The sequence below is a fragment of the Ambystoma mexicanum genome, chromosome 2q (assembly GCF_040938575.1).
Source record: "Ambystoma mexicanum isolate Mex_15411 chromosome 2q, UKY_AmexF1_1, whole genome shotgun sequence".
Classification (NCBI taxonomy): domain Eukaryota; kingdom Metazoa; phylum Chordata; class Amphibia; order Caudata; family Ambystomatidae; genus Ambystoma; species Ambystoma mexicanum.
This window is the reverse complement of record NC_090924.1, coordinates 1,292,212,128-1,292,236,371: the sequence shown is the minus strand read 5'-3', so window position 1 is coordinate 1,292,236,371 and position 24,244 is coordinate 1,292,212,128. Positions and strand designations below refer to the sequence as shown.

General features: G+C 43.9%; 1 protein-coding gene across 1 annotated transcript in view; it reads right to left on the bottom strand.

Annotated features, from left to right (window-relative positions):
• Positions 1-24,244, bottom strand: part of MRPL3 (mitochondrial ribosomal protein L3) — a 440,961-nt gene that overhangs the window by 192,464 nt on the left and 224,253 nt on the right. Inside the window, exon 7 of the mRNA XM_069648722.1 lies at positions 5,247-5,358. Within this exon, the coding sequence (XP_069504823.1) occupies positions 5,247-5,358 (112 nt within the window). The remainder of the gene's footprint in view (positions 1-5,246; positions 5,359-24,244) is intronic.

Genomic DNA, 24,244 nt, shown 5'->3' with positions numbered 1-24,244 from the left:
GAAAGAACACTCGAGGAAAAACTGGCAGAGATCCAAGGGGAGCTCACAATACATCCCACGAGGAGCCTCAAGAAAGCAATGAAACATGTACAGGGACAGCTAGAGATGCTACGCAATAAAAAAGCTGAGAAATCGCTCCTCTACTTAAAACAAAGGTACTACATCAGGGCCAATAAGGCAGACAAATTGCTAGCGAGACAACTCGGGGAAAAGCAGAAAACAATGATGATACTGAACATAAAAGACGCACATGGAAAGCCACATACGACCACAAAGGATATAGGGGATGCGTTCAAAGCTTACTACCAAGAGCTGTATGCAACAGAGCACCCTGACGAGGCGCTACAAGACAGGTTTCTACAATCTATCGCCATACCGACAATAGCAGAAGAGAGCAAGCAGGCCCTGGATGCAAAGATCACAGAAGAGGAGGTCAGCACAGCGATAAAGAGTCTCCCAGCGTCAAAGGCACCTGGCCCGGATGGCTTCACGGCCCAGTTTTACAAAAAATTTGCTGATATATTAGTCCCTATCCTGACAAGGCTTCTCAATACATTCAAAAACAATGGCAACGTTACTCCCTCCATGAATGAAGCGAAAGTCCTAGTGTTTCACAAAGCGGGTAAAGACCCAACTCTCCCAAGCTCATACCGACCGATTGCCCTAATCAATCTGGACGCAAAAATATATACGAAGGTGCTGGCGGCCAGACTATCACCTCTTCTCACAACCCTGATCAAAACAGATCAATCAGGCTTCATCCCCGGTAGGCAAACGCACGACAACTTAAGAAGAGTCACCCATCTGATAGAAAAAATAGGCATTTCCCAAACACCTGCAATATTACTTTCCCTGGATGCCGAAAAGGCTTTTGACCGTGTCGAATGGTCTATCCTCTTCAAAACTTTGAAGCATATGGGCTTTGGGGATCAGTATATAAATATGGTAAAGGCGAATTACAACTCCCCAGAAGTAAGAATAGCTATAAACGGAGAAGTCACAGACAGGGTGCAGATCTCAAGGGGTACGAAGCAGGGCTGCCCCCTCTCGCCCCTGCTATACGTCATATTTTTGGAACCCCTTCTAATTAAGATAAGGGAACTTGAGGAGGTAACGGGAATAGAAATGGCGGGCAGTCAACATAAAGTCATGGCGTACGCAGACGATATGCTGCTTGCCTTAGAGGACCCAGGGACCTCACTGCCAAGAACCATGGAAACACTTGAGGAATTTGGGGAGATTTCAGGCCTGAAGATAAATAGGAATAAATCAGAGGTTATGCTGCTAGCCGGGAACAAGGAGTCCTTAGAACTATTGGCGGGCCAGCTTGGTTTAAAAAATAGCAGAAGGGGGCATCAAATATCTGGGAGTGACACTCACGCACAGGGTTGACAAGATATACAAGACCAATTACACCCCCCTATTGGCCAGAGTCAACAAAAACCCAGAAAGATGGTGCCCGCTTAAGATCTCGTGGTGGGGAAGAATCCAATCAGTCAAAATGAACATACTTCCCAGGGTGCTATACTACTTCACACTCTCCCGGTTGCAGTCCCTGACCCCTTCTTCAAAGCCCTATCCAAAACAGTTTCACAATTTGTGTGGAACAAGAAACCTCCGAGATTTGCCAGAGCCGTTCTTACCGCACCAATAAAGGCCGACGGAATGTCCCTTCCCCACTTTAAGAAATACTATCAGGCAGCCCAACTGTGGGTTCTGAGGGAATGGCTGGACCCCCTTGGAAGACCTACTGTGGAAGAATAAGCAACACAGACACCGGAACCTTAGAGTGAGCGAAGTCATGAGGACTACACTAAACGCCTGGGATGTCCAGACCAGGAAGGGAATCATGACCACCCTACTGGCTCCCTTTACGCCGATCTGCAGGAACCCACAGTTCCCACCAGGACAAGCGCCCAGTAGTTTCGAGAAATGGGAGGAGGCAGGATGTAGGAAAATTGGGGAAATGATCCAGGACAAAGAAATACAATCTTTTGAGGCCTGTAAAAATAGTGGAAGCTAACAGAAGCAGACAGATATAAATACGAACAGCTAAAACATTGGCTGTGTACACCAGAGGTCTTCCAGGCAGCCACAAGGGACCTTACACCATTTGAGACGTATTTAATAACCAACCCAGGAGACAAAAAGCTGGTGTCCACGCTGTACAGCCACATCTGCACACCCGAAGAGGAAATCAAATGGACATACATGAGAAGATGGGAAACCACATTAGGGGGGGAAATAACCAAGCAGCAATGGGAGGAACTGTGGACAGGCATCCCCAAACTTACCAGGGCTGTCCAAACCAGAGAAATGTGGCTGAAAATAATTACTCAATGGCACTATACCCCAGAGAGGCTTGGGTCAATGTACCCGAAAGTGTCGAACCTTTGTTGGAGAGGGTGCCAGGTTGTAGGAACCTGGAGACACATCTGGTTGGATTGTCAGGGAGTGAATAGCTTCTGGAAGGAAGTACAAACGGAAATGACAAAAATATATCCAGAGGCTGGTCAAATGGGGGAAGAGGGTGTGGTTATGCGGATTCAAAGACCCCTATACCAAAAAACTTCACAAAACACAATGGAGGAGCTTCATGGGCCTGGTCATTGCTGCATGGGAAACAATAGCCCAAAGCTGCAAGAAACGAGACCCACCACTGGTATACACCTGGCTGCAAAAGGTGTGGTCCCAAATGACCATGGAAAAGATCACGCACCGTCTCCAGGCCCAGGACAACTCCTTTGTGAGGGAATGGGGTTCAGTGTTGGAATACCTGAAATCAGACTATATGGACCAATGGTGTCCCCATAACATTAAAATATCGGACATTTATAGCACCTAAGAGTTTCCAAAGAATGAATACACAGAGGACCTATACTCTTCTGCGGGATGGGGAGGGAGAGGGGAGGACTGTTTGGGAGAACATTCGCGATGATGTTTATTGTTTGTAAAATAATAAAAATATGTTTTAAAAAAAAAAACAGAGCAACCAATGCTAGAGCTGAAGAAAAAGCCTTGGTAGCACACCCGTTGACTTTATACATAACATAGAAAAGAAAAGAGAAAAAAAAAGGAAGCATTTGTTTCAAGCAACACCTTGTGTGCAGCAGCCCTACAGTGGTTCCTTCGGTGTAGTAAGCAACTATTACTGTTTGGGCCATCTTCGTTGACTTGTTTATGGAGTGGACCGAGGGCAATCTGGAGGTCTGTCACTGCAGCTAAGGAGATGGGTAGTCCTGGTCATAAAAGCAGGCCAGTTAGCAATAGTTCCTGGATGTGTTCCCTCAAAGCATCAGCTGGTGAATGTTCAAGCGCATGTATTCAGCAGGCAGATAGTCTAGTTGACCGACGTCTTCGTGGGTGTAAGGTTTGTACAGTTGACATCTCGTTTCCCCTTCTGGGTCTTTTTTCCATAACCTGGTTTGGGCCACTGGGTTTACGTCTGGATTTTTTCCAGCAGTTTTAAGAGTCTGGGCATTTTTGCGGCTGTTGGTCGGTGTCCCTTTGGGTGGCTTTGTTCACCAGTTCCGGCATACGATCATTATGTTTTGTTGTTGCAGAAATTGCCAGGCGTACCCCAAGTGTCATGGTTGCTGATGTTGCAAGCACCACACAGTAGGAAAAGTAAGCTTATAGTGGCAGTCCAACCCTTTCAAGGCGTCGAACAGTAGGTTGAATTCTTTGTGTCGCCTAGACACCACCTCAAAGAAGTCATGGAACAAGTGTATTGTTCATCCCTATCTTTGTATCACTCCTTTTGCTCAGTACGCTTTCATCACCGCAAGCTTGTGTTGGCAGATCAAGAACCTCAGCAAAATTATCCTCGGTCACTCGCCTTTAGTGGATTTAGGCACTGGTGTTCTGTGCACCCTCTCGATGATATATTCATGGGTTATGTGGCGTGCTGGAGGAAGGAGTCGGACAAAGGTATGGCATGTTAACTGGCACTTTACTCAAATAATAAAGAAAAGTCCTACCTCTCCCTATCTCTAAAGCGCTTTCCCAACCCCAACTAATAATAACTGGTGCGATATAAGAATTAAAATCAAATCAAATCACACTGGGGTGCTCATCGCCAGGGTGGATGTCTGTCCTCTGTCTGAACTAGCCTACTCTAGCCCTACCACTAAACAGACAAGATAAACATAACAGCACCAGGAAAAAAAGACTCCCTTCTCCTGGTTCCATGGGGACCAGACCTAGGAGCAGTCTTTCAAAATAGTTCAGCTTCTACCAGGAGAATGACTCCCTTCTCCTGGCTCCACAAGTTCGCTGTCCTGGCTTCTGGCTGATAGTTCCTTATGCAAGTTCTGTTTCAACATAAAAATCTCTGGTATAAGAGAATAACCTTCTCCTCTTTAACTGTTCCAGCCTTCAAGCTATAGCTTAACAACCTTTCACTTTAGCTTCTGATTCAACAACCCTAGTGAGAAACAGTAGAAAGGGTTCCTTCTCCTGGTTCAGTGGGTCCTCAGTTCACTTCCTGAACAAGTTTTTAAAAGCCCTAGCAACTCCTTCCAAGCTTCTCTCAGTGCTTTTCTGAATATTGCACAATCCAACCAAAGGAAACTAGTCCAACTTGTTCTTGGTTCTTTTTAATACTTGCGCAAGGGAGATGCTTTCCCTGACACACTCTTGCCGCTCTTGATACAATTACTGAGACGAGGGAGATTAATCCTGATGTCTTGTTCACCTTCCCCCAGGGTCTCCCGCAACTGTTGTTACCTGTGCGCTTGGTTGAGACGTCACCAGTTCTTCCTGGGGTGTTGGCGTTCCCAGTGAATGATTTCTTGGCCTCTTGCTCCACTCTCCATGACTCCGCTTTGGCTCTGCGGATCTCTCGGGGATGCGGCCTGGTCAGTAAACAAATGTAGCTCCTGACGCATGTTGGTATCAACTGCATCAGGCTCACAGACCACGCAGGGGAGACAAAAAAGCTCCCTGTTCTTTCTATCCCTAAAGTAAATAACCCAACTAATAAAATGTAGTCGGCCGTTTATATTGATCTCTCCCCTAAGTAACATCGAATCGACTCATCGCAAATATTGTATTCAATAAATCCAGTAGCTCACACAAACTGAAAAGACATGTGCAGGATGTTGAAAATAAATAAAACTGGGGGAGGGGACACACGTGGAGAATACACCATGCAAATAACATTTAGACCAAACATCTGCTTCAGTGGTGCTAAATTCTGCATACCGATGGCTTCCCAAAAGATCCAACACATGTTTAACACTTACGCCTCCGGCAGATATAGCTCCTGGCCTCCTGTGGGTTTTGGTCTGTCCATGGGTCGCTGGCTGCCCTTTAAATCCCCATCTTTTCATTACTCCTTGGAAACCTTTCCCAATCCTGAAAATAATAACACATGTAAACTGTTAATCTACAAAAAACATACCTGATGGAAAATATGCCCCCTTTTCTTATTCATGAAATAACGGCAGTTAAGAATGATAATGATGTGTTATTTATATAGCGCCTTAATCCAAAGCGTTTTACAGAGCACATATTTACATACAATATCACCCAACCGAATTTGGTGCTCATTTATCGACCTCGGAAGGATGAAAGGCTGAGTTGGCCTTGCCGGGATTCGAACCTGCGACCTGAAGATCATGCTCAGATCGCAGCAGCGAGAGCTCAACCCGCTGAGCTATCTTACTGGCTAATATGAGAAGATGGGTTGGCATTTTGAGGGTGCTGAGTTTTGGCTTCTGTGGTTGCAAACCTTTAGCGACTGCAGTTGGTCGTTATATAAACAGCATCATGGAGCGGTTTCTGAAATCTGCAAATCACATCTGTAAGCTAAGGCTATGCAACGAGGGCCACATACATCCAGCCGTGGACATTTAGCAAAAAGCGCTCTGCATTATGGGGTTTGCGATTTAATGCATCAGCTTACAAGTACCATTCGACCAAAGAGGCAGGACTGCATGAAAGTGACCCTTAAGAGCTGGGGCCAGGCCAGAGCTGAATAAAATGGTCGCCTCATGAGACTGTTTACCATTACCTATTCTATCGCAATGCAGCCAGCATGCGTGTTACATGTGATGCGTTTAAAAGTGATATGCACCACGTCTATGCAGTCCAGTGGATGACTCGCATTACACAAAATGGACGTGGTCCTCAGGAGAGCAAAAGGGGCCATATTAGCAAAACGAACAATTACAACAAAAAATGAGGGCCCAATTAGAGGTTTTCTCATGCCATTTATAAGCGCAAGATGAGGAACAAAACAGGCATCCCGTCACTACACCACTGTGCGTATGTATGGACGTGGAATGTACTTTTAGGGACTTGCCCAAAGATTCGTTTTTTCCAAACATTTTATTATTATTGTATTATTTATTAAGCAGAGACAAAAATTAGGCACAACACAACCGCATACTGCATTCCTGTGCTCTCCGCTATATTGGAAAGGCAATATTAGAGTGCTGCTGGTCAATACGGCTTGCTAGTGTGGCTACTGGGTGGCACGCGCTGCAAGTCATTCCCATAGCAATAGTCTGGGCTTTGAGGTAGCAAAGACATAAGTGAAATGGGACGAGATGAGGCGGAGCGCTCTCTACAAGTGTGTGGCGATATGCACGCCCATGGCCATGTCACGGTCCATCGTAGATCCTCCTCCTGCCTCTAGGTCCACAATCCAACACACGCTCGTATGAGGTATCCTCACCTCCATTCATCTCCATTCCCCCAAATTACCGGAAAAAAACCCGAATGCGCTTTTACTGCACAGTCAGCAGTAACAAAAAAAACGAACGCCATAATGCTGAACAGGGGGAGCGGGGATTGCGGGGGTGTCCCCGGCTCCCCTTGTTCAGCATTATGGGCTATGGGGGTTTGCGTGTGTTTGCCCCGATTCCATGACATTGGAAGCGGGGACAATAAAAAAAAAAAAAAAAATTACAAAAAGCAACCTACAGTGCCACCTCCGACCCACGTTAGTGGGGCGGGGGAGTGGTGGGGGGGGGGTGGGGGGGACTGAAGCCGCAGGGGTACAGGAGAGTTGGAGGGCACACTTGTGTGCTGCTGAAAAAGGTAAATGGGGGAGGAAGAAGTAGGGGTTATGCAGCATGGCGTACAGTGATCTCTGATGACTGCACACCGGGATTTTGCGATTCGATATTTTCGGATTCGCAATTTCCTGATGCGCAGTGATCATGTAGATATTCCTTTTACGATAATGTGAAACGCTTGGATAAAGCCCATCAGCACTTCATCTGGGGCCCCATTGTTTCCTACGCAAACAACCCCATCTGTGAGCCTCCTGCCAGCCGACGCTGGTTTGTGCATGTTGCCTTCGATCAGTAACATACTGACATCGTTTAGTAGGTTTTGGGTTGATATTTTTTTAGCCAAATTCTTTTCTGACTCAGTTGGTGACTGTTTCTACAAGCAGGCAGTAGTGCTTCTTATGTCACTTTCTCTCCTGCATGTTTTTCTTCTACGCCATCAATGACTATAGGCTAGATGTAAAAAGGCCTTGGTATCACTCTATGGACTATTTTCCCACAAAATGTTAACGAATTTAGCCTCCAACTATTTAATTGGTCCATCTAAAGACATCTCCAGGGCACCTAAAGTAGGACAGATTCATTTTAAGGTCCACCGTATCCAACACTGCCGAAAGGTCAAGAATTACCAAGCAAGGAGGACATCATTCGTCAGCGTTCATTTTCGTCAAGATATTGTCCCAAACCACTACCAAGGATGGTACAATTCCATGCATAGGTGGGTAACCGGATTAGAAGCTGTCAAAATGCCCATGGCTCTCAGCAGACCTCTGTATTTGAGGTATAACTACCTTATTGCATATGCCTCCAAGCATACTTCAATTCATTCTTGCAATTATATGACAATATTTTTACTCCCAGTGCCCCAATGGATCACGTTAATTGCAATCTAGAATGCCATGAAAACCACATTACCGTAGGGAGCCTTTGAAACTGTTCAGAAACGGAGACCACTCCCTCACCAAAAGAAACAGGCCCCTCCCTTCACTACTGCATCCCTTGCCCACCTGGTTGAATGTATGTTTTACCCCTGCCCCTCCACCCACACTTACTAGCTACTGAATCAACCATGGAGAAAACACACCTAGATGCCATTAATGCATACGACTCAGATATGAAGACAATTTCCACAGATATCACTGATTCTACAACTTTTACACAATGACATTCCTTTGTTAGTGCACATGCCATTCTAGGCCACAATCTTATGATAACTCGGTTGTGTGCAGCAATGCATTTCCATTCATCCCAAAGTGCTACAGCAGTGCTGTACAAATGTAAAACCTTTAACGTGATTGTGTTTACCAAAGAAAAACATCCCTCAAGTATTCAAAAGGTAAATGTTTTTTGTCCTATTTTGAGTTCATTGCTGTGAGGTAATTCACATGTCTTGGGAATATTTAAAATACACAACAAGCATGACCAAAGCCAATTACTCTGGCTTTCTAAGCATAGTGTTACTCTCTTTCTCTCTTCTCCCTCTACTCCCTGCTCTTCCCCTGGCCCTTCTGCGGCCACCTCTACTCTCTTTCTCTGCCTTTCCCCTGTTCTCCCCAGATGAGGTTTCTACACGAGTCTGGTCTATGAAAGTCTCGTCAAAACAGGTTCACCCCTGTGCCTCCCAAACCATCAAGGACCAGATTGACTCCCTGGCTCCTGCCCTGGCTGATTTCTGCAACCACTCCTTCGCCACTGGAGTCTTCCCCTCCCCCCTGAAACACTCCCTTGTGCACCCTCTAGTTAAGAAACCCTCTGCCGACCCCTCCTGCCCAGCTAACTATCGCCCAATCTCCATCACTCCTTTCCTGGGCAAACTCCTGGAAAAGCTGGCCATCTCCCAGCTTAATCTTCACACTGAATCTGTTGGTTGTATCCATGACCATCAGTCTCACTTCAGAGCTGACAGAAGCACGGAAACTGCTCTCCTGAACATCCGTCAAGACCTGCTCTCTAACCTTGATTCCAACACCCCCTGTGTCCTCATTTTACTTTATCTCTCTTCTGCATTCGACACGGTCAACCATGCCATCCTGCTCAACCGCCTCTGTGATAACCTGGGAATCACCGGCCAGGCCCTGGTGTAGCTGACTTCTTTTCTCTCAATCGACCAGCCCAGGTTCAACTAGAGTCCTTTCTCTCCTCCATCTCCATCTCTAACTGCGGTGCACCCCAGGGGTATAACCTCTCTCCCTGGCTGTTCAACCAATACCTCGCACTTCTTGCCCACCGCATTGCTGCGCTCTGCCCCAACTTCCAGTGCTATGCGGATGACACTCAGATCATTTTCAGGCTACCCTCAGCCACCTCTTCTCCCTCTCTCATCTTGTACTGTCTTTCCACCATCACCATTGGTGTGCCGCCAATGACTTCTGCCTTAATGCCAGCAAGACCGAGTTTCTCCTCATCGGCACAGCCACACCCTCCTTTCCTGTCACTCTCTGGCCAGCTTCTCTTGGCCCTCTCCCTGCTCCCACCTGTGAGGCAAAAAACCTCGGGGTCATCTTCAACTCCACACTCTTCTTCCCTCCTCACATCTCTGATGTCTCTAAGTAGTCACACTACCAGCTGCACCTCCTCAGAGGTATTCTTCCTTTCCTCTCCTTCCCCCAGAAGCCCACGGTCTCCAGAGCTCTGGTTCACCCTAGGCTGGACTATTGCAACAGCCTCTTTCTAAATCTGCCTGCTTCTACTCTCCGCCCTCTGCAACTCATCCAGAACCGGACTGCGAGACCTGTCCTTGGCCTCAAGCCCAGAGATCGTATCTCTCCAGGACTGAAATCTGTGCACTGGCTCCCAGTGGCTGCGAGCATTAAGTTCAAAACCCTCTGCATTGTCCACAAGGCCTTGGGCCTCAATACCTTCAACTCTTCCTAAATATCTTCCTTCTCGAGCTCTTCGCTCATCCGCCTCCAACTCCCTCAGAGTCAGTCGCTTCTCCAAGCAACAAGTTGGTGGTAGATCACTTTCTTCGGCTGGGGCCTCCTTCTGGAACAGCCTCCCTGCCCCCCTGAAACTTGAGGAGAACCATCTCCGGGTCCGCAAGCACCTCAGAACATTTCTCTTTGCTTCTGCTTTTTCTCCTCCTCTCCCCTGCTAATGTCCTGGCTGATACTGAAACTGCACTGGTTTACCCTGCCACCCTCTGATCTCAGGCCCAGGTCCCCTTCTCCGCCAGTCGCACACCTGCACTGTCCTCCTGGCAGCCCCGGCACTTGGGGACTGTTTTCTGTATCCCTACAATCCCACCATCACCACTTGCGCGAACTGAATGACACCTGCCTAGTAGGATTGTTGTCGGTCTTCCCTCTGTTCCCCCTCCCTTGCCTCGTTGCGCGTTGAAACACTTGTGTATAGGCACGTTATAAATGCCAAATCATATCATATTTGTTTGCAATGCCCCCACAGGGAAAAACGTGTATACCTCTACATTTCTAAAGCCAGACCTCACAGTTCTCATGGCAGCCTTATTTGTGTTTTGAATTCTCAGATCAGTCGTTATCATGCACACTCCAGAAATTAGTCAGGTTGCATTGCATCTTGATGAAGCCCTGTTTGGATTAGATTGTGCTACTGTCATCCTGTGAATTATATTACAATACGAAAGAATGAGTTTGTTGACTAGACAGTGCTGTAACAGCAGGGCACTCTAACGTTTACACATATAGAGACAGTTTGCAAAAAAAAAGCTTGTTCAATACAATGACCAAATATTGGAAACAGTTTTAACAACACAGCTTGTACTCCCACTCCTCGCAACAGATTTGAAAACGCTTCCTGGAAACTATCTATATATGAAACTATTCTCCTACAACAACACTGAGATTTATTCCCTTAAAGAAAATGCATCATTACAATACACGCCACAGGGAAAATTTCTAACACAGTAGGAAAACACACGTGGAGACAACGACCAATGATTTGATCATGCAGAAAGTTATTATATCTACTAACATGTTTTTTGCATGCTACAGCTTAAGGTGGTCACACACAAAGAATTCATTCTCTCCGATACCATCATGTAGTGATTCATAGAATAGAACGTATCACGGAAATACAGTGTAATACAACACACAAGTAGAGAAACAGCAATACTCCAAGTAAAAACAAACAAAATCTCGTAAAAAGCAACATTTGACAACTCCCTCTCGAAACACAAAGCTGCACAATTTTATACAAAATGCGACATTACAACTTATCTTACACCACGATGCATTTTTTTCTGCCTCACCAACCTGCTGATTCACAGAAGGGCAGCGCAACATACTGAAGCCAGATTTCTACTAGAGCATTCTCTTACAAGACCTACAAATGGGTTAACACAAACATATTTCATAGAATATAGCCCACGTTTTATAGATTAAGTGAATAATAATACTACTAATAATAATGAACACAATGAAAATAATGACCTCTCTACACAGCAAACCTAAAAGTCTAATATAAGTCACGTTATATCATCTCACTTAATGGTACTCATTTATTGACTTTAGGAGGAAATCATCAGACCTACCGAGATTGAGACCTATAACTCGCAGTTCCACAGGTGACCATGTTTAGTGTTATTCTGGATGATTTAAATACTCATTTTGCTAGGATACATGCTGTCATTTAATACACCTATTGTACAATCCCATTCCAACATTCTGAAACAAGAAACAGGCCGTATTAGAATTTGTACTCTACTTTATTTAAAGTCAAAAGTGGCCCATAGCTTCATGCTGCGTTAGTAACCACAGTATAATTCACTAATCTAGACAGCTTGTCTGTAGAACAAAAATACACTTGCCTGAAACATTCTCACTCATTTTAGAACACACAGAATAATACACACACATATATATATATATATATATATATATATATATATATATATATATAGTAATTCTTAATACAATTCAACTTCTAAGCAGCACAATATAATAATGTCATCCTTACACATGACGTTGGCGACTAATTTAGGTTCTAGTTTCACTACTCATGAACAACATAAACCACTTTGCTTTGATTAATATCAATTCTTCATAACTATCTTCAATATCAAATAACACGTTTTGGAATCAGATCAATGTTACACAGAAAATTGCATTTGCACATTTCTGCATTTGTTAGACATTTCCTTTTAGCAATGTTTTACCATGTGCAATTTGGTGTGGTTGGCTTCTAGCAAATGCATGTAAGCAAAATATAAGCACTGGTGGGTTGCATCAAAATATACAGGCTTACATTCAGGGAATCTAAAACAATTTCAGTGTTTGTTAAGGGGCACTGCACTCTCCTAACTGAATTTATAACCTTCCCCACTTTATTCAATATAATATATGTATTATTGCATGAAACTCAGATCACAGTATCAATTGGTTTGGAGGTTGCAACACTAAAAGGCAACCTATATATAAGGATAAAAGTAAATATACCAGACACTAGATGTGTTTAAGAATTACATTTGTATTTTCAAACAACAAAAAATAAGCTCCAGTCTCTTGAGCAAAAACTAATAATCAGGTACTTGAAATTGCACATAAATTAACACCTTTAACTGTCAAAATCAGTTATTGGCAACACAGCACATACTCTTAGTCATAGACCTACATTTACTCAGAGCATGTGCTAATATTCGGCCCTCTGGGGCTTTGTCCAGGTAATATGTTCTCTGTTCATCAATATGTATCAATACAAGAACCAAAAAAACATGACGCAAATTCACATTCAGTCTCAAACCATAATATCGGTGCAATTTCATCCCAAAGAATTATTCTTAAGGTTTCTCTGATCCTGTATTTCCATATTATTACATACATTTATCATTCACAACACAATTCACAGTGCTTTTGTTGGTAGATTCCAATGATAAAATCAAATTCATACATATGCGGCATACGTTTGTGCGATGACATTTGACTGAAATATTAATATGTATATCATTTATCATTTATTAATAAGAATTAATATGTCATATTTGGTCTCATTTGTAGGGGAGACTCACGATTTCAGAACACTTTCTTTTTTGTTCTTAACCACAGCAATGGAAAGTGAGAGACATCATTTCTAATGCCCCAAATAGCATAATTTAAACAATCAAGTGTATTCTCATCAGCATAATGAATCATGTGAGCAGCTGACAGGGGCCCCTTTGTGAAGTCTGCTGTTTGCTTTTAAAAGTTATTATTATTGGTATAAGTGGATGAACAGTCCCTGTGTTAAATTTTCTATAAGCTCCCATGAAACTAGTTTTTCCATGGGAGCTAATGTCAAAGTTCAAACTTTTAGTGAGTCATTTTACCCTTTGAACTCCAGTTCTAAAATACAAAGCTACCTACCATGTGACCAACACAGATTCTTATCAGCTCTAATGACCACATTTAGGCACTATGGGTATGAATTTCAATGCATTTTTAAGGATATTTATCTTACAATTAATCAATGTGGGTGGCTCTCATCTGCTAGTTGGCTGAGCCAATTCATTCCAAGTGAGTTGAACTGAAGTGTATAATTATGTTGTATTTAGTTATATAACATTACATTTCGGCTCATATTTTGAATGAGATACACTTATGAGGTTGAATGCATTTCAATTTTTAAATGTTCAGTTTCATAAGAATAGGATTCGGATACATTGTATGTTTAATGTAGAATGTGGCCCAATCATTGCAACTACATGGCAACATTTCTAGGTTGTGTGCAACAGAATGCCAGTCCTTTTGCCTACTCCCATTTTGCTCCACACTACTTTTATGCAATGACATTATATATTGTCCTTAGGAAGTATTGGGCTGCTTTATACAGGCTCGATATTTATTGTTAGAAGAGTTCAGTAAAGTGCATTATATTTTAGTGCAGTAAAGTACCACACCTTCTGTTCAGAGAAAACGTCCCACCATATTTAAACACAGCAAGGCGCCATTTCAGCATTTTACAAGTGGAACATTGAGCTATCCTAATGTGCAAAGGTCCTTTCACCCTTAGGTACACAGATTAGTCAGTCTATGCGGTAGGGAGTTCTGGAGTCTGTTTTGGGGGAGAAGGAGTGCAGATCAGATGTTTGAGGTAAGCCCATCTTCACCCATTGTGATGTGGAGATGTGAAGAGGCCCCTTTCTATTGCGTGGGAGCCTGGGTGGGCATGGCAGGCCCCACACATCTTGTCAGGTTTTCAGGCAGGTGGGTCCTTGGGAGAAGGCACCACAGATAGGCATACAGAAAATACCTGCAAATTCACCACGTCCACCAAGTACGCCATCCTATAGCAAAGGCTCAAGGACAGTCCTCGTGTCTGCTTCCTCTAGCAGACTTCTGAAGACCAGATGGGTTGCTGGGACAGGGGGTTGGTGATGAGGATAACAGATTCCCAGTAGTACCCAGAAATGCACAGGAACACTCACTGGAGGCCACTCAATCAGCCCACAGAGGAGGGCTGGCATGAAGGTTGGAAGACTGGCAGAAGTCTTGGCATTTGTGTCTCCCTGGGAATCTATTATTGAAGATGTAGAGTTCCACTCCCTGAATGATTGGGCAGGGCTGATGTTGGTGGTAAAGAACTACACTATCAATGACACACCGCTGTGTAAAAGAAGGAATGCAGAGACTGAGGTACAGACTGCAACTCACAGTACTGCACTAGTGTTAAAAGATGCCAGCCCAAACTCTGACTAACCACACGCTATACAGACCTAGCTCTCAAGCTAGGTCTGCGCTTCAAAATTAAAATAAAGAAGGAGCGGGGTGGGAGCATGAACAATAAATAACGCCTTGCTTGTAATGAATTTTGCAGGGTCAAATCAGTCAAGTAATTGGAGAATGTACGTTGTAAAATTGTTCATTTCACACCATTATTTTTCATGTTAAATGGTAGGCAAATGTGCATTGTATAAAGGGGTAATCGCTTATCATTTAAGACAACATTACCATAAAATGACTGAAATGACACATTGTCAGTGTGCTCAAACTCAGTACAATAAACCTTCTACATCCTCTCAATTTAGTTAATGTTCTATTATCCAATGAAGACTTCCCATAACTATTGCCTCTCTCCTTGCATGATTTGGTTTGCATTTGAGGACTGTCAACAGGAAGGTTAACTTTGTACTCTATGCCACCTACATCATTTCAATGCCAATTTTCGCTCACTGCTGCTGATAGAGATACAAGTATAATCACAATACTAAACTACACAATCAAAGTATCTTCGATAAAGACATGCATTTCTTTGCAAATACGGCATCCCCATCCTCTACTAACCATACCTTTAAGAGAAAAGTATCAGTGAATCAAAGTAAGGAAAAATGTGACGGTATTGCTGGTGCTTTATAAGAATATAATGATCAGGAACTCACTCGCATCCAACATCAACCTTGAAGAATTGCCACATCAAGCGTCCCTAAACTTGCATGTTTACAGAGGCACTGGCAAGATCACCGGAACCTAATTCCTGCACACAATACTGCATGATAGGATTCGAAATTCGCTTTGATGGCATTTTCTAAAGCTGCTTCTAAAGGAGAGAGCTCATTAAAATATGTATGACTACCATTAAAATCCACACTGCCACTCTTTAAAAATCCATCTAATTATAGTAAGTCCTTTCAGAAGGATTTCCTCTTCATAAATCCATTAAAACAATCTGACAAAAGTATCCCTGCAAAAGGAAGTCATACTGCTCAGCCCGAGCTCTGCTCATCTGTAGCTGGACGGGTGCCATATCATGTGCCCGGAGAGCTTTGAATAACAGCAAATAGTGGAGGAACAGAACCTATGATTCGTCCATTCATATTTGACTGCTCCTTCTTGGTGCAAGAACAAAATCAAACATGAAATGTCAAATGTACATTTCATTGTTCATTTGACACGCTTAATATCTCACAGACAAGACATATGATGCACACTAAAAAAAAGGCAATGTAGATGCATACAAAAATAATGTAGGACACAAAAAGTCCTGGAAAAGCACAATACCATTTTAAAGTGTGATGAACATACTGAAAGTAGGTGAATACAAAACACAGGGCTTCTTAAAAGTACAGTGGTGCAGTAAAATAATGTTAATGTGGCGGTAATTCCACTATCGCTGCATTACTGCACCGCCATATTGCAGGTCTGGCAGTAAGGTGGAGGATTTTCCTCCAGCAAAAAGCTGGAGGGAAATACACTACCTTACGGCAAATAAAATCTGCAGACTCCAAGAAATAGGAATTTACACTTACCACCACTTGTAATCCTGGGGTAAATCCGTGGGTCCAAGTGGCGATAATGGCGGCAAAGTACTTTGGTGGTATTCCGGTGGTGTCTGGGTGTCTGTCTGTCTGTCTGACTGTCTGTCTCTCTCTCATTTCTCATTTCTCCCTGGCTGTTCAACCAATACCTGGCTCCTCTTGCCCACTGCATCGCTACTTTCTGCTCTAACTTTCAGTATTATACAGATGACACCCAGATCTCTCTCAGGCTCCTCTTGGCCGCCTCTACTCCTTCTCTCATTCCAGACTTTCTGTCCGCAGTTCAGGAGTGGTGTGCCGCCAATGATCTCTGCCTTAATGCCAGTAAGACAGAGATCCTCCTCATTGGAACACCAGCTTCCTCCTTCCCTCTCTCTCTATGGCCGCCCACTCTCGGCCCTCTTCTTCCTTCTACTCGTGAGGCTAAGAACCTTGGGGTCCTCTTCGACTCCACCCTCTCCTTCTCTCCTCACATCTCTGACGTCTCTTAGAAGTCAAACTATCAGCAGCACCTCTTCATAGGTATTCTTCCTTTCCTCCCTTTCCCCCAGAAGCTCACTGTCGCCAGAGCTCTGGTCCTCTCCAGGCTGGACTATTGCAACAGGCTTCCTGCCTCTACTCTCCGTCCTCTACAACTTATCCAGAACAAGACTGGAACCATACTACCTCCAAAACATCTCCCTACTCCAGCTGTCCGCTCACCCACCTCCAACTCTCTGAGGGCCAGTCACTTTTCCAAGCAGAGAGTTGGGGGCAGATCTCTATCTTAGGCTGGGGCCTCCCACTGGAACAGCCTCCCTACCTCTCTCAAACTTGAGCAGAACCACCTTGCTTCCGGAAGCAACTCAAGACCTTCCTCTTTGCTTCCGCTTTCTCTCTTCCTCTTCCCCTGCCGATGACCAGTCTGCTACACGCACTGGCCACCCTCTGAACCTGGGCCCAGGTCCATGCATGTCCAGTTGCACCTCGCACTGCCTCTTAGCTCTCCCAGCAGGGGTAGTCTGTATCTGTAACCCTACAGTTCCTTATCTCTGCACTTAGGAGCCACCCGTTGGCTGCACTTTCTGATTTACCTGCACTGAGCCACGGGCTGGCTTCACTTTTTGACTACCTGCACTTCTCTCCCCCTCCACCCCTAAGTCCCCATTGGCACCTCTTCCCTTCCATATCCCTGCACTTGCACAATCTGCAGACACAAGTCCTAGTAAGACCATTGTTTTGTCCTTCCTCAGCCCCACCCCCTGTCTTGTTGCGCCTAGAAACACCTGTGTACAGGCGCGTTATAAATCATATCATATCAAATATCAAATACTGCCAAACTTGTAATGAGGCCCACAGTCCTCTTGTTCCAAAACAGAAGTTGTAATATGTGGCAAGAAGATGTTGCAGCACATAACCTCTCAAAGACTTGCAGAACACAATAGCTACAACGTTATTTCCTGTCATTCAGAATCCATTGCTGCAAAGTTATTTCCAGTTACTGATGATAATTGTTGGAAGGCCCACAACCTATATGAAGGCCTTGACAAGACCTACATAGGGCGTGCCATCATCTGACATACACTATTCTTTTTGATAGGTCACTGGAGAGGAGGGGCTCTAGTCTGCTATGATTTAATTCAAAGAAACATTAAAAACATTCTGGCCACACAATTCTATCAAATTAACTGTTCATAGAAGCCATTGTGCTTATGCAGAATAGAGATTGTGAAATTCGAGAAGGCATGAAGCTGGCAGACAGCTGCAGCGTGCAGTATTAAAATGACAATGGACTACGTGATACAGCATTTCACAGACACATTTTGAACATTGCCAGAAAACGCAAAATATTAATTTAGTAAACAGGAGAGTATTGCGACGAGTTGGAGGCGCTCACCACAGTTTATATGAGGGAGACTTAGTCATGGGGGACTCAGGTGGTCCGTTCCCTACTACGTGTGAGTAGCGGAATAGCTCCAAACACTAGGCTGAGACCCTGGCCAGAGATATCTGAAAGGGACTACAAATCCCAATATTTCTGCAATAGAAACCATGAACGAAAAGGTTGGCATATCAGAAAGGTATAGACGCAGCAGAGACTACCTCCATTCATCAGTAGCAGGGATCCAAATTAAGATTGGATAAGCAGGAGCTGAAAGCAGCTCCTGGGCATCTGGCATAGACCACTGAGCAAGAGCTACCATTGGGGAACTTGGAGCTGGTACATTGTGTTCCACAAATCTAACTTCTACATAAGATGCACATGTAACATTTTGTCCACGATCACCCTTAACGCTTTGAGCGTCATATACAGGTGTCCTAATGTCTATTTATGGATCGTCCCAAGCACACAGCATTAGTTTCACATAGATATGTTTATTCTGCATCAGTTGGCCTGGGGATCAAATGTAGCTCCGGGTAGTGGGGGTGTCAAGCTAACCAGAGTCTTCTTGGCTGCAAGCAGGAGCCAATTACCTCCCAGCTCCCCTCAATTTCAAACACTGCAGTAGCCTACACCAGAAGGCAACTTGTGTCCATAGAGTGCTGCTGTGCCACAGGATGCCATCACAGCATTCCAAGGGTGGCGCAGAACACCGTGAGTGTCTTTAGAATCTCACCGTTAAACATGGCAAGTAAGTGCCTGCAGGCCCCGTTTCCCCAATCATCCAATCCCAGAATTCATTTAATAATCACAAGAGAAGGGATTATTGTCCCCCTATCCAAGGGCCGATTATGAAGAAGGAAAGAGAATATAACCAAAAACAGCTTACAAGAAAGTCCAAAGCCTTATGGGTATAAAAGAGTCTACAGGCAGTCATTTGATCTCTTGGTCAAGGGAGACTAACGGCTGAAGTAAGGAAGCAGTGGAGGGTTGCTGCTTCAGAGGAATTGGATGTTCCTTCTTCTATGCATCTGAAAGAAGGGGTAGATTCCACCTAGGAAAGGGTGGACATTTTGCTGGAGCTTGTGAATACAAGAGTTTTGCAATGGAGGACTGGAAAGGAAGGCTATAAGGGAGTTGCATTCTCGGACTTCGTGTTACATGAATGCACTAGAAAGCAGTGGAAAAACCTGAAGATTTGCAAAAGTGATTCCTGGTATAAAAAAAAACAAAAAAAACAAAGACGTCTGGGGAATACTGAGATTTCTGATACTTGGCCAAAAGGATGTCAAGGGAATCCCAAAGATGTGTGAATGAGAAAAACTGATGAAAAGGAAACAGGAAAACTCCTGCAATTTGGGGTGATTAAAAGGCTGGTGGCAGAGACCTCAGTGAATCCGTGAGAGGAAGGAGGTGACACCTGGTGGAAAAGGCAGCAGGAAGCCGAGAAGAAGCCAAACAGCAGAGCAAACCCTTAGTTCTGAGAGTACTCCTGAAAGGACACCAAACCACACATTTTGGGGAATTGTTTTGTTAGATTAAAGTTAGACAATATAATGATATGTTGTAGACCTTTCCGTTGTCCAGAAAGTTGGATTTTGTGTTGCTTGGACTAGGGAAAGCCTGGAGGCTACCAAGACTTCATGTAGAGGTGGAACATGGGATGGGAGAGACAGATGTAAGATATTCAGGGTACCTAGTGCAGAGTGCGTTGGTACTCACTTGTGGTTTAGATCGATGTGATTTGACACTCTAAATATGGTCCTTGTACTGAGGTGGAGGTAGAAAGGTGACTTACCCCTACCCACCTGTCTAATAATACTGAGTGATTGATTTTTTCCTCTGCCGCGCTCAACACCCTTGAAAATCCACGTGATGTAATGAAAAGATGTTAACAAATAATTTACATGAAATCAGTGCTAATTTATTAGAAATTTCCTTGATTGACAGGGTGATTTAGTACTCAATATTTTTCTTGTGTTAACAATTGGCGAATTCAACAAAACATTTAAGCATGTTTCACATTCAGTGACTTATTGCCTTGAAATTACCTATTGCCGTTTTACACAATAACTTCTTGTGGTAACACTCAGCAAGTTCAACAATTCATTTTAGCATATTTCACATTGTATTACTTATTTGCCATGCGATTTCTTTATTGCCGACATGTGTTTCGGCCGATTGGGATCATCATCAGGGCTGATATTAATACACAATTAAAAATCCAAAAGGTTTGAAATTTGGCTCAAATAATAATCAATTGGGGTGTCCCTGTCAGGAGAGAGGAAAGACGAAACAAAAGAGGGTTGTTTAGAAAGTAGAAATTATCTCCAACTTCATGTTTTATATAGAGATGCATCTCTTTGTTTCGGAGTAATAATACTTCTCTCATGATTAGATACGATTCTACATTTCCTGTTTGTTAAACCGGGGGGAGGGGGCCCTGAAAGACTTTATCAAGCGGTATTTCCGCTTTGTACCTTACTTTGTTTGAAATTGAACAAGTCTGTACATTTTTAAAAATGTACCTGTTGGTTTGCTTGCAAAGACTGTGATGACGTCCTATTTGTGTTTGTAATGGTTGTACCAATAGAATTTTTTGCAAATAATTCCACTTAATTCAACGTTGTTGATTGCACTGCCTGTTGAATAAATACACATTAAGAAACTGATTCCTGAAATCTTGAAATATTATTTTCGTTACTTGACTCTGCATACAAGCTATGTATGAAGTATAGACATTGTGTTTACATTTCATTACAATTCAGCTACACTTGAAAATATATGCTTGCAGTAGGCCTTTCAAAAGGGTTTCTGCAAGCACACTGTTATTACTGTGGGCGCTGGGTATTAGCAAGTCGCTGCTAACACTCAGGCCCCACAGTAATAACACAGCCTACTGCTTGCAGAAGTGCTTTTAAAAGGGCTTCTGCAAGTAGCGAAAAGGCACGGCTGTAGAAGTGTGGCCCCCGGCCAGGGTCGGACTGGACCATCACCTTGTCTCAGGCACCAATGAAAAAGTGTCCCACTGTTGCAAATGGCTATGTATTGCTTTTGTAACACTGTTTGAATAACAAAGGGGGAGTTTTCTGATCAATTGTAATGCAAAGTGTGCATTTGAAAGAATATGTATTCGGCAACACTGGTCAAAACGACTAGCCGCAGAGTGAATTAACTCATCATACTGGCCAAATCAGTGGCCCACTTTGACCACAAAAATTGGACCACACCAGCATTTTGTGTTTTTAGTTCGGCCATGGGCCTATTGCCCTATTAGGACAGTCCGAGCCTGCCAGCTGAGAGCGAAAACAGCGGACAGTGTCACTTTTATTTTTTTAAATTACACATCCAGGCATCCGTCAGTCTTAAACCCAAAAATTGCATTAAAAACATAAAACCATGTAGGTGCAGCGTTGATATAGTTTGAGGAATACACCGGTCTTCGAGCTGCACAGATTTTGGATGCAATGGAAGAGGGTAAAGCTCTTGCACTCCTCCATACCGATACTAAGCACCTTCTCGGTTCTGCATAGCAGTTTGCAGTCTTTCATTGTTTTCCCTTAGCGGTCCTTCACCCCTCAGGTTTTGCTGCCAAGCCACCCGTGTTAGAGAAGCTCTCTCCCCAAGTGTGGGGAAACCAGATAGGGCTATTTAACACAGGGTGATAGTATCCATATCCTTGTCCTTCAGCAAAGGAGAGGAACTGGCGAAAACAAGCCCAATGTCAATAAAAAAGAAGAATGCAGTCAGTCTTGCCACACACAATTGGGGCAGTAAACATGTCAGGTCAGGATTACCATAGCCAAGACTCAATACCCCATGGAGAACACTTGAGGTTAACTGCCGAATTTGTCACAAGGCAGGCAGCGGTCAGAGCCAGCGGGGAAGTTTTACACTAACTGGCCATAACTTTAATACAAGCACTGCAAAGCGCATATTAACATCCTTAGAATTGAAATGGAGACTTTACTTGCTGTGCTTTGCAGATTGGAAACATGGGGGCAGTTGCTGGGCCCCCAGAGGCTTGAGAACTCTTGTTTGTAAGGGTCGAAAGGCCTTGATGCTCTACCCGAATGTGGGGCTGGGTGTTAGCAAGTGGCTGGGTGTGAGAAATATTATTTCCAGCCACTTTCTAACACCCAAGCCCCGCAGTAATAACACAGCCTGCTGCTTGCAGAAGGCCTTTCAAAAGGGCTTCTGCGAGCAGGCCGTTATGTGCAAACAGGCCCGGCTGAAAATGTGTGTCCCCCGGCCCTCCCTGCTGAGAGCAAAAACAGTGCAAGGCACCTGTGGGAGGTTAATAGCTGATGACCATCACGAGGCAGGCAGCCAGCCAGCAGGGAGCATTACAAACTGGCAACAGCTTTAATGCAAGCACTACAAAGTGCATATGTTAAGTCCCAGAACGAAAATGGAGACTTTTTTGCTTTGCTTAAGTGACTGGAAACATTGGGGGCAGTTGCTGGCCCTCCTCCCCCAGAGGATCGAGGCCTCTTTTGTTTGTAAGGGTTGAAAGGTCCCGACGCTGTCCCCGATGCAGGGCTGGATGGTAGCCGGTGGCTGCACTGGCAATAATATTTCTCCCGCCCGTTCAGGTGGGAGAAATATTATTTCCATTCCATAGCGGATGCTGGGTGGTCCTGTCGATTCTCGAGTTCCTCCCCTCCCCCATCATCATCATCATCATGAACGTGTGCATTGCTGTGGGTAATCAATTGCTTTTTGCCTATTTTGTAGGAATTGGAATTTGTCTGTTGAGGAAGATTTGGCAGAGTGGACCTTCCCACTGTGACTTTGATAACACAGGCCCGAGAGGTAAGGAGCCTAGCCTAACTTCTTATTCTAAAGAATTGATCTTTAGTTTTTGGTGCCACAGGTAGCGCTTTAATCACGAGAATGGAAGACTATTCAAAGGCCTTCTGCAAGCAGGATGTGTTATTGCTGCATAGCTGTTAGCAAGTGGCTGCACTCGGAGTTAATTTTCTACCACCCATTCGGGGGTGGGAGAAATAAATTCCAGCCACTTGCTTGCACTCACCCCCACACTAAAACCACAGCCAGTGCTGGCTGAAAGCCTTCTAAATATTCTTTCAAATCACAATTGAAAGAATATTTAGAATGCTTTCTGCCACCAGACTGTGTTAAAACTGCAGGGCTGTTTGACCCCATTGGGTGGCGAAATATTAGGCCCAGAGCCCTTTGCTAGCACGCAGCTCTGCACTGATAAAGCCTGCAGAAGGCTAAATAATGTATTCTTTCCTGTTGGCTCGCTGCACAGATAAAGGCATGGTGATTTCTGCTGTAAACTTTCAGCAGCAACTACGACTTGCAATATTTGATTTGTGATCAGGGATGTTAGCACTTGCATCACTATAGTGCTTAGAAGCAAGGGGAAACGGGAGACCAGCAAATTCATGCTGATTTAACGTTACAGCTAACTGTGAAGACTCTCAATGTGTAAACAAGCTAGATGCCTTAAAACACCACATTTGCACAGAAAGTGACTCGAAGCTATTTTTTTAAAGCGGAGTTCATCCATGAGGTCAAACATGGTTTTGCATTCTGAAATTTGTAGTCTTTTGTTCAGGGTGCTGAAAATACTCCAAGGAGGTTGCTTTGAGTGTACTTTGTAAATACACAAGACCATTGTGGTTCTTGAAACTAAAAAACAAATGTGTACTAATTAGAGCTTGGAAGTTTGTGGCAGGTAATGTTGCTTAAATTGCTGGCAAATTCTGGCTTCACTGCTTAACTAAAGTATGTGATCCTGGGCAAATCATTTGATCCAACCCAAGAATAGAACTGTGCATTTTATCCTTAGGCAGTATCGGTGGCCTCAGCCCTACAGATAAGGGGTGCATCAGCCACTTTTACTCCCTAAAGAAAGGCAAATAATCAAAAAAATAAAAATAGAGAGTACAAATACTAACTCCCAATGAAAGAATAGGAAACCGACCTTGTGCCAGCCCCTGCTTTCACCAACGCAGCTCCATGGATATGTTTGGACCAGTAATGCAAGTAGTACCACAGGAAGAAACTACTGTTATTATAACTGCCTGATCAGAAGTAAAGCTGTAGCTTTTATTGTGCATTAATAACTAGGTGCAAAGAAACAGTATTACCAAGACCATTTCATTTTCCAGTTAAAACAGCAAT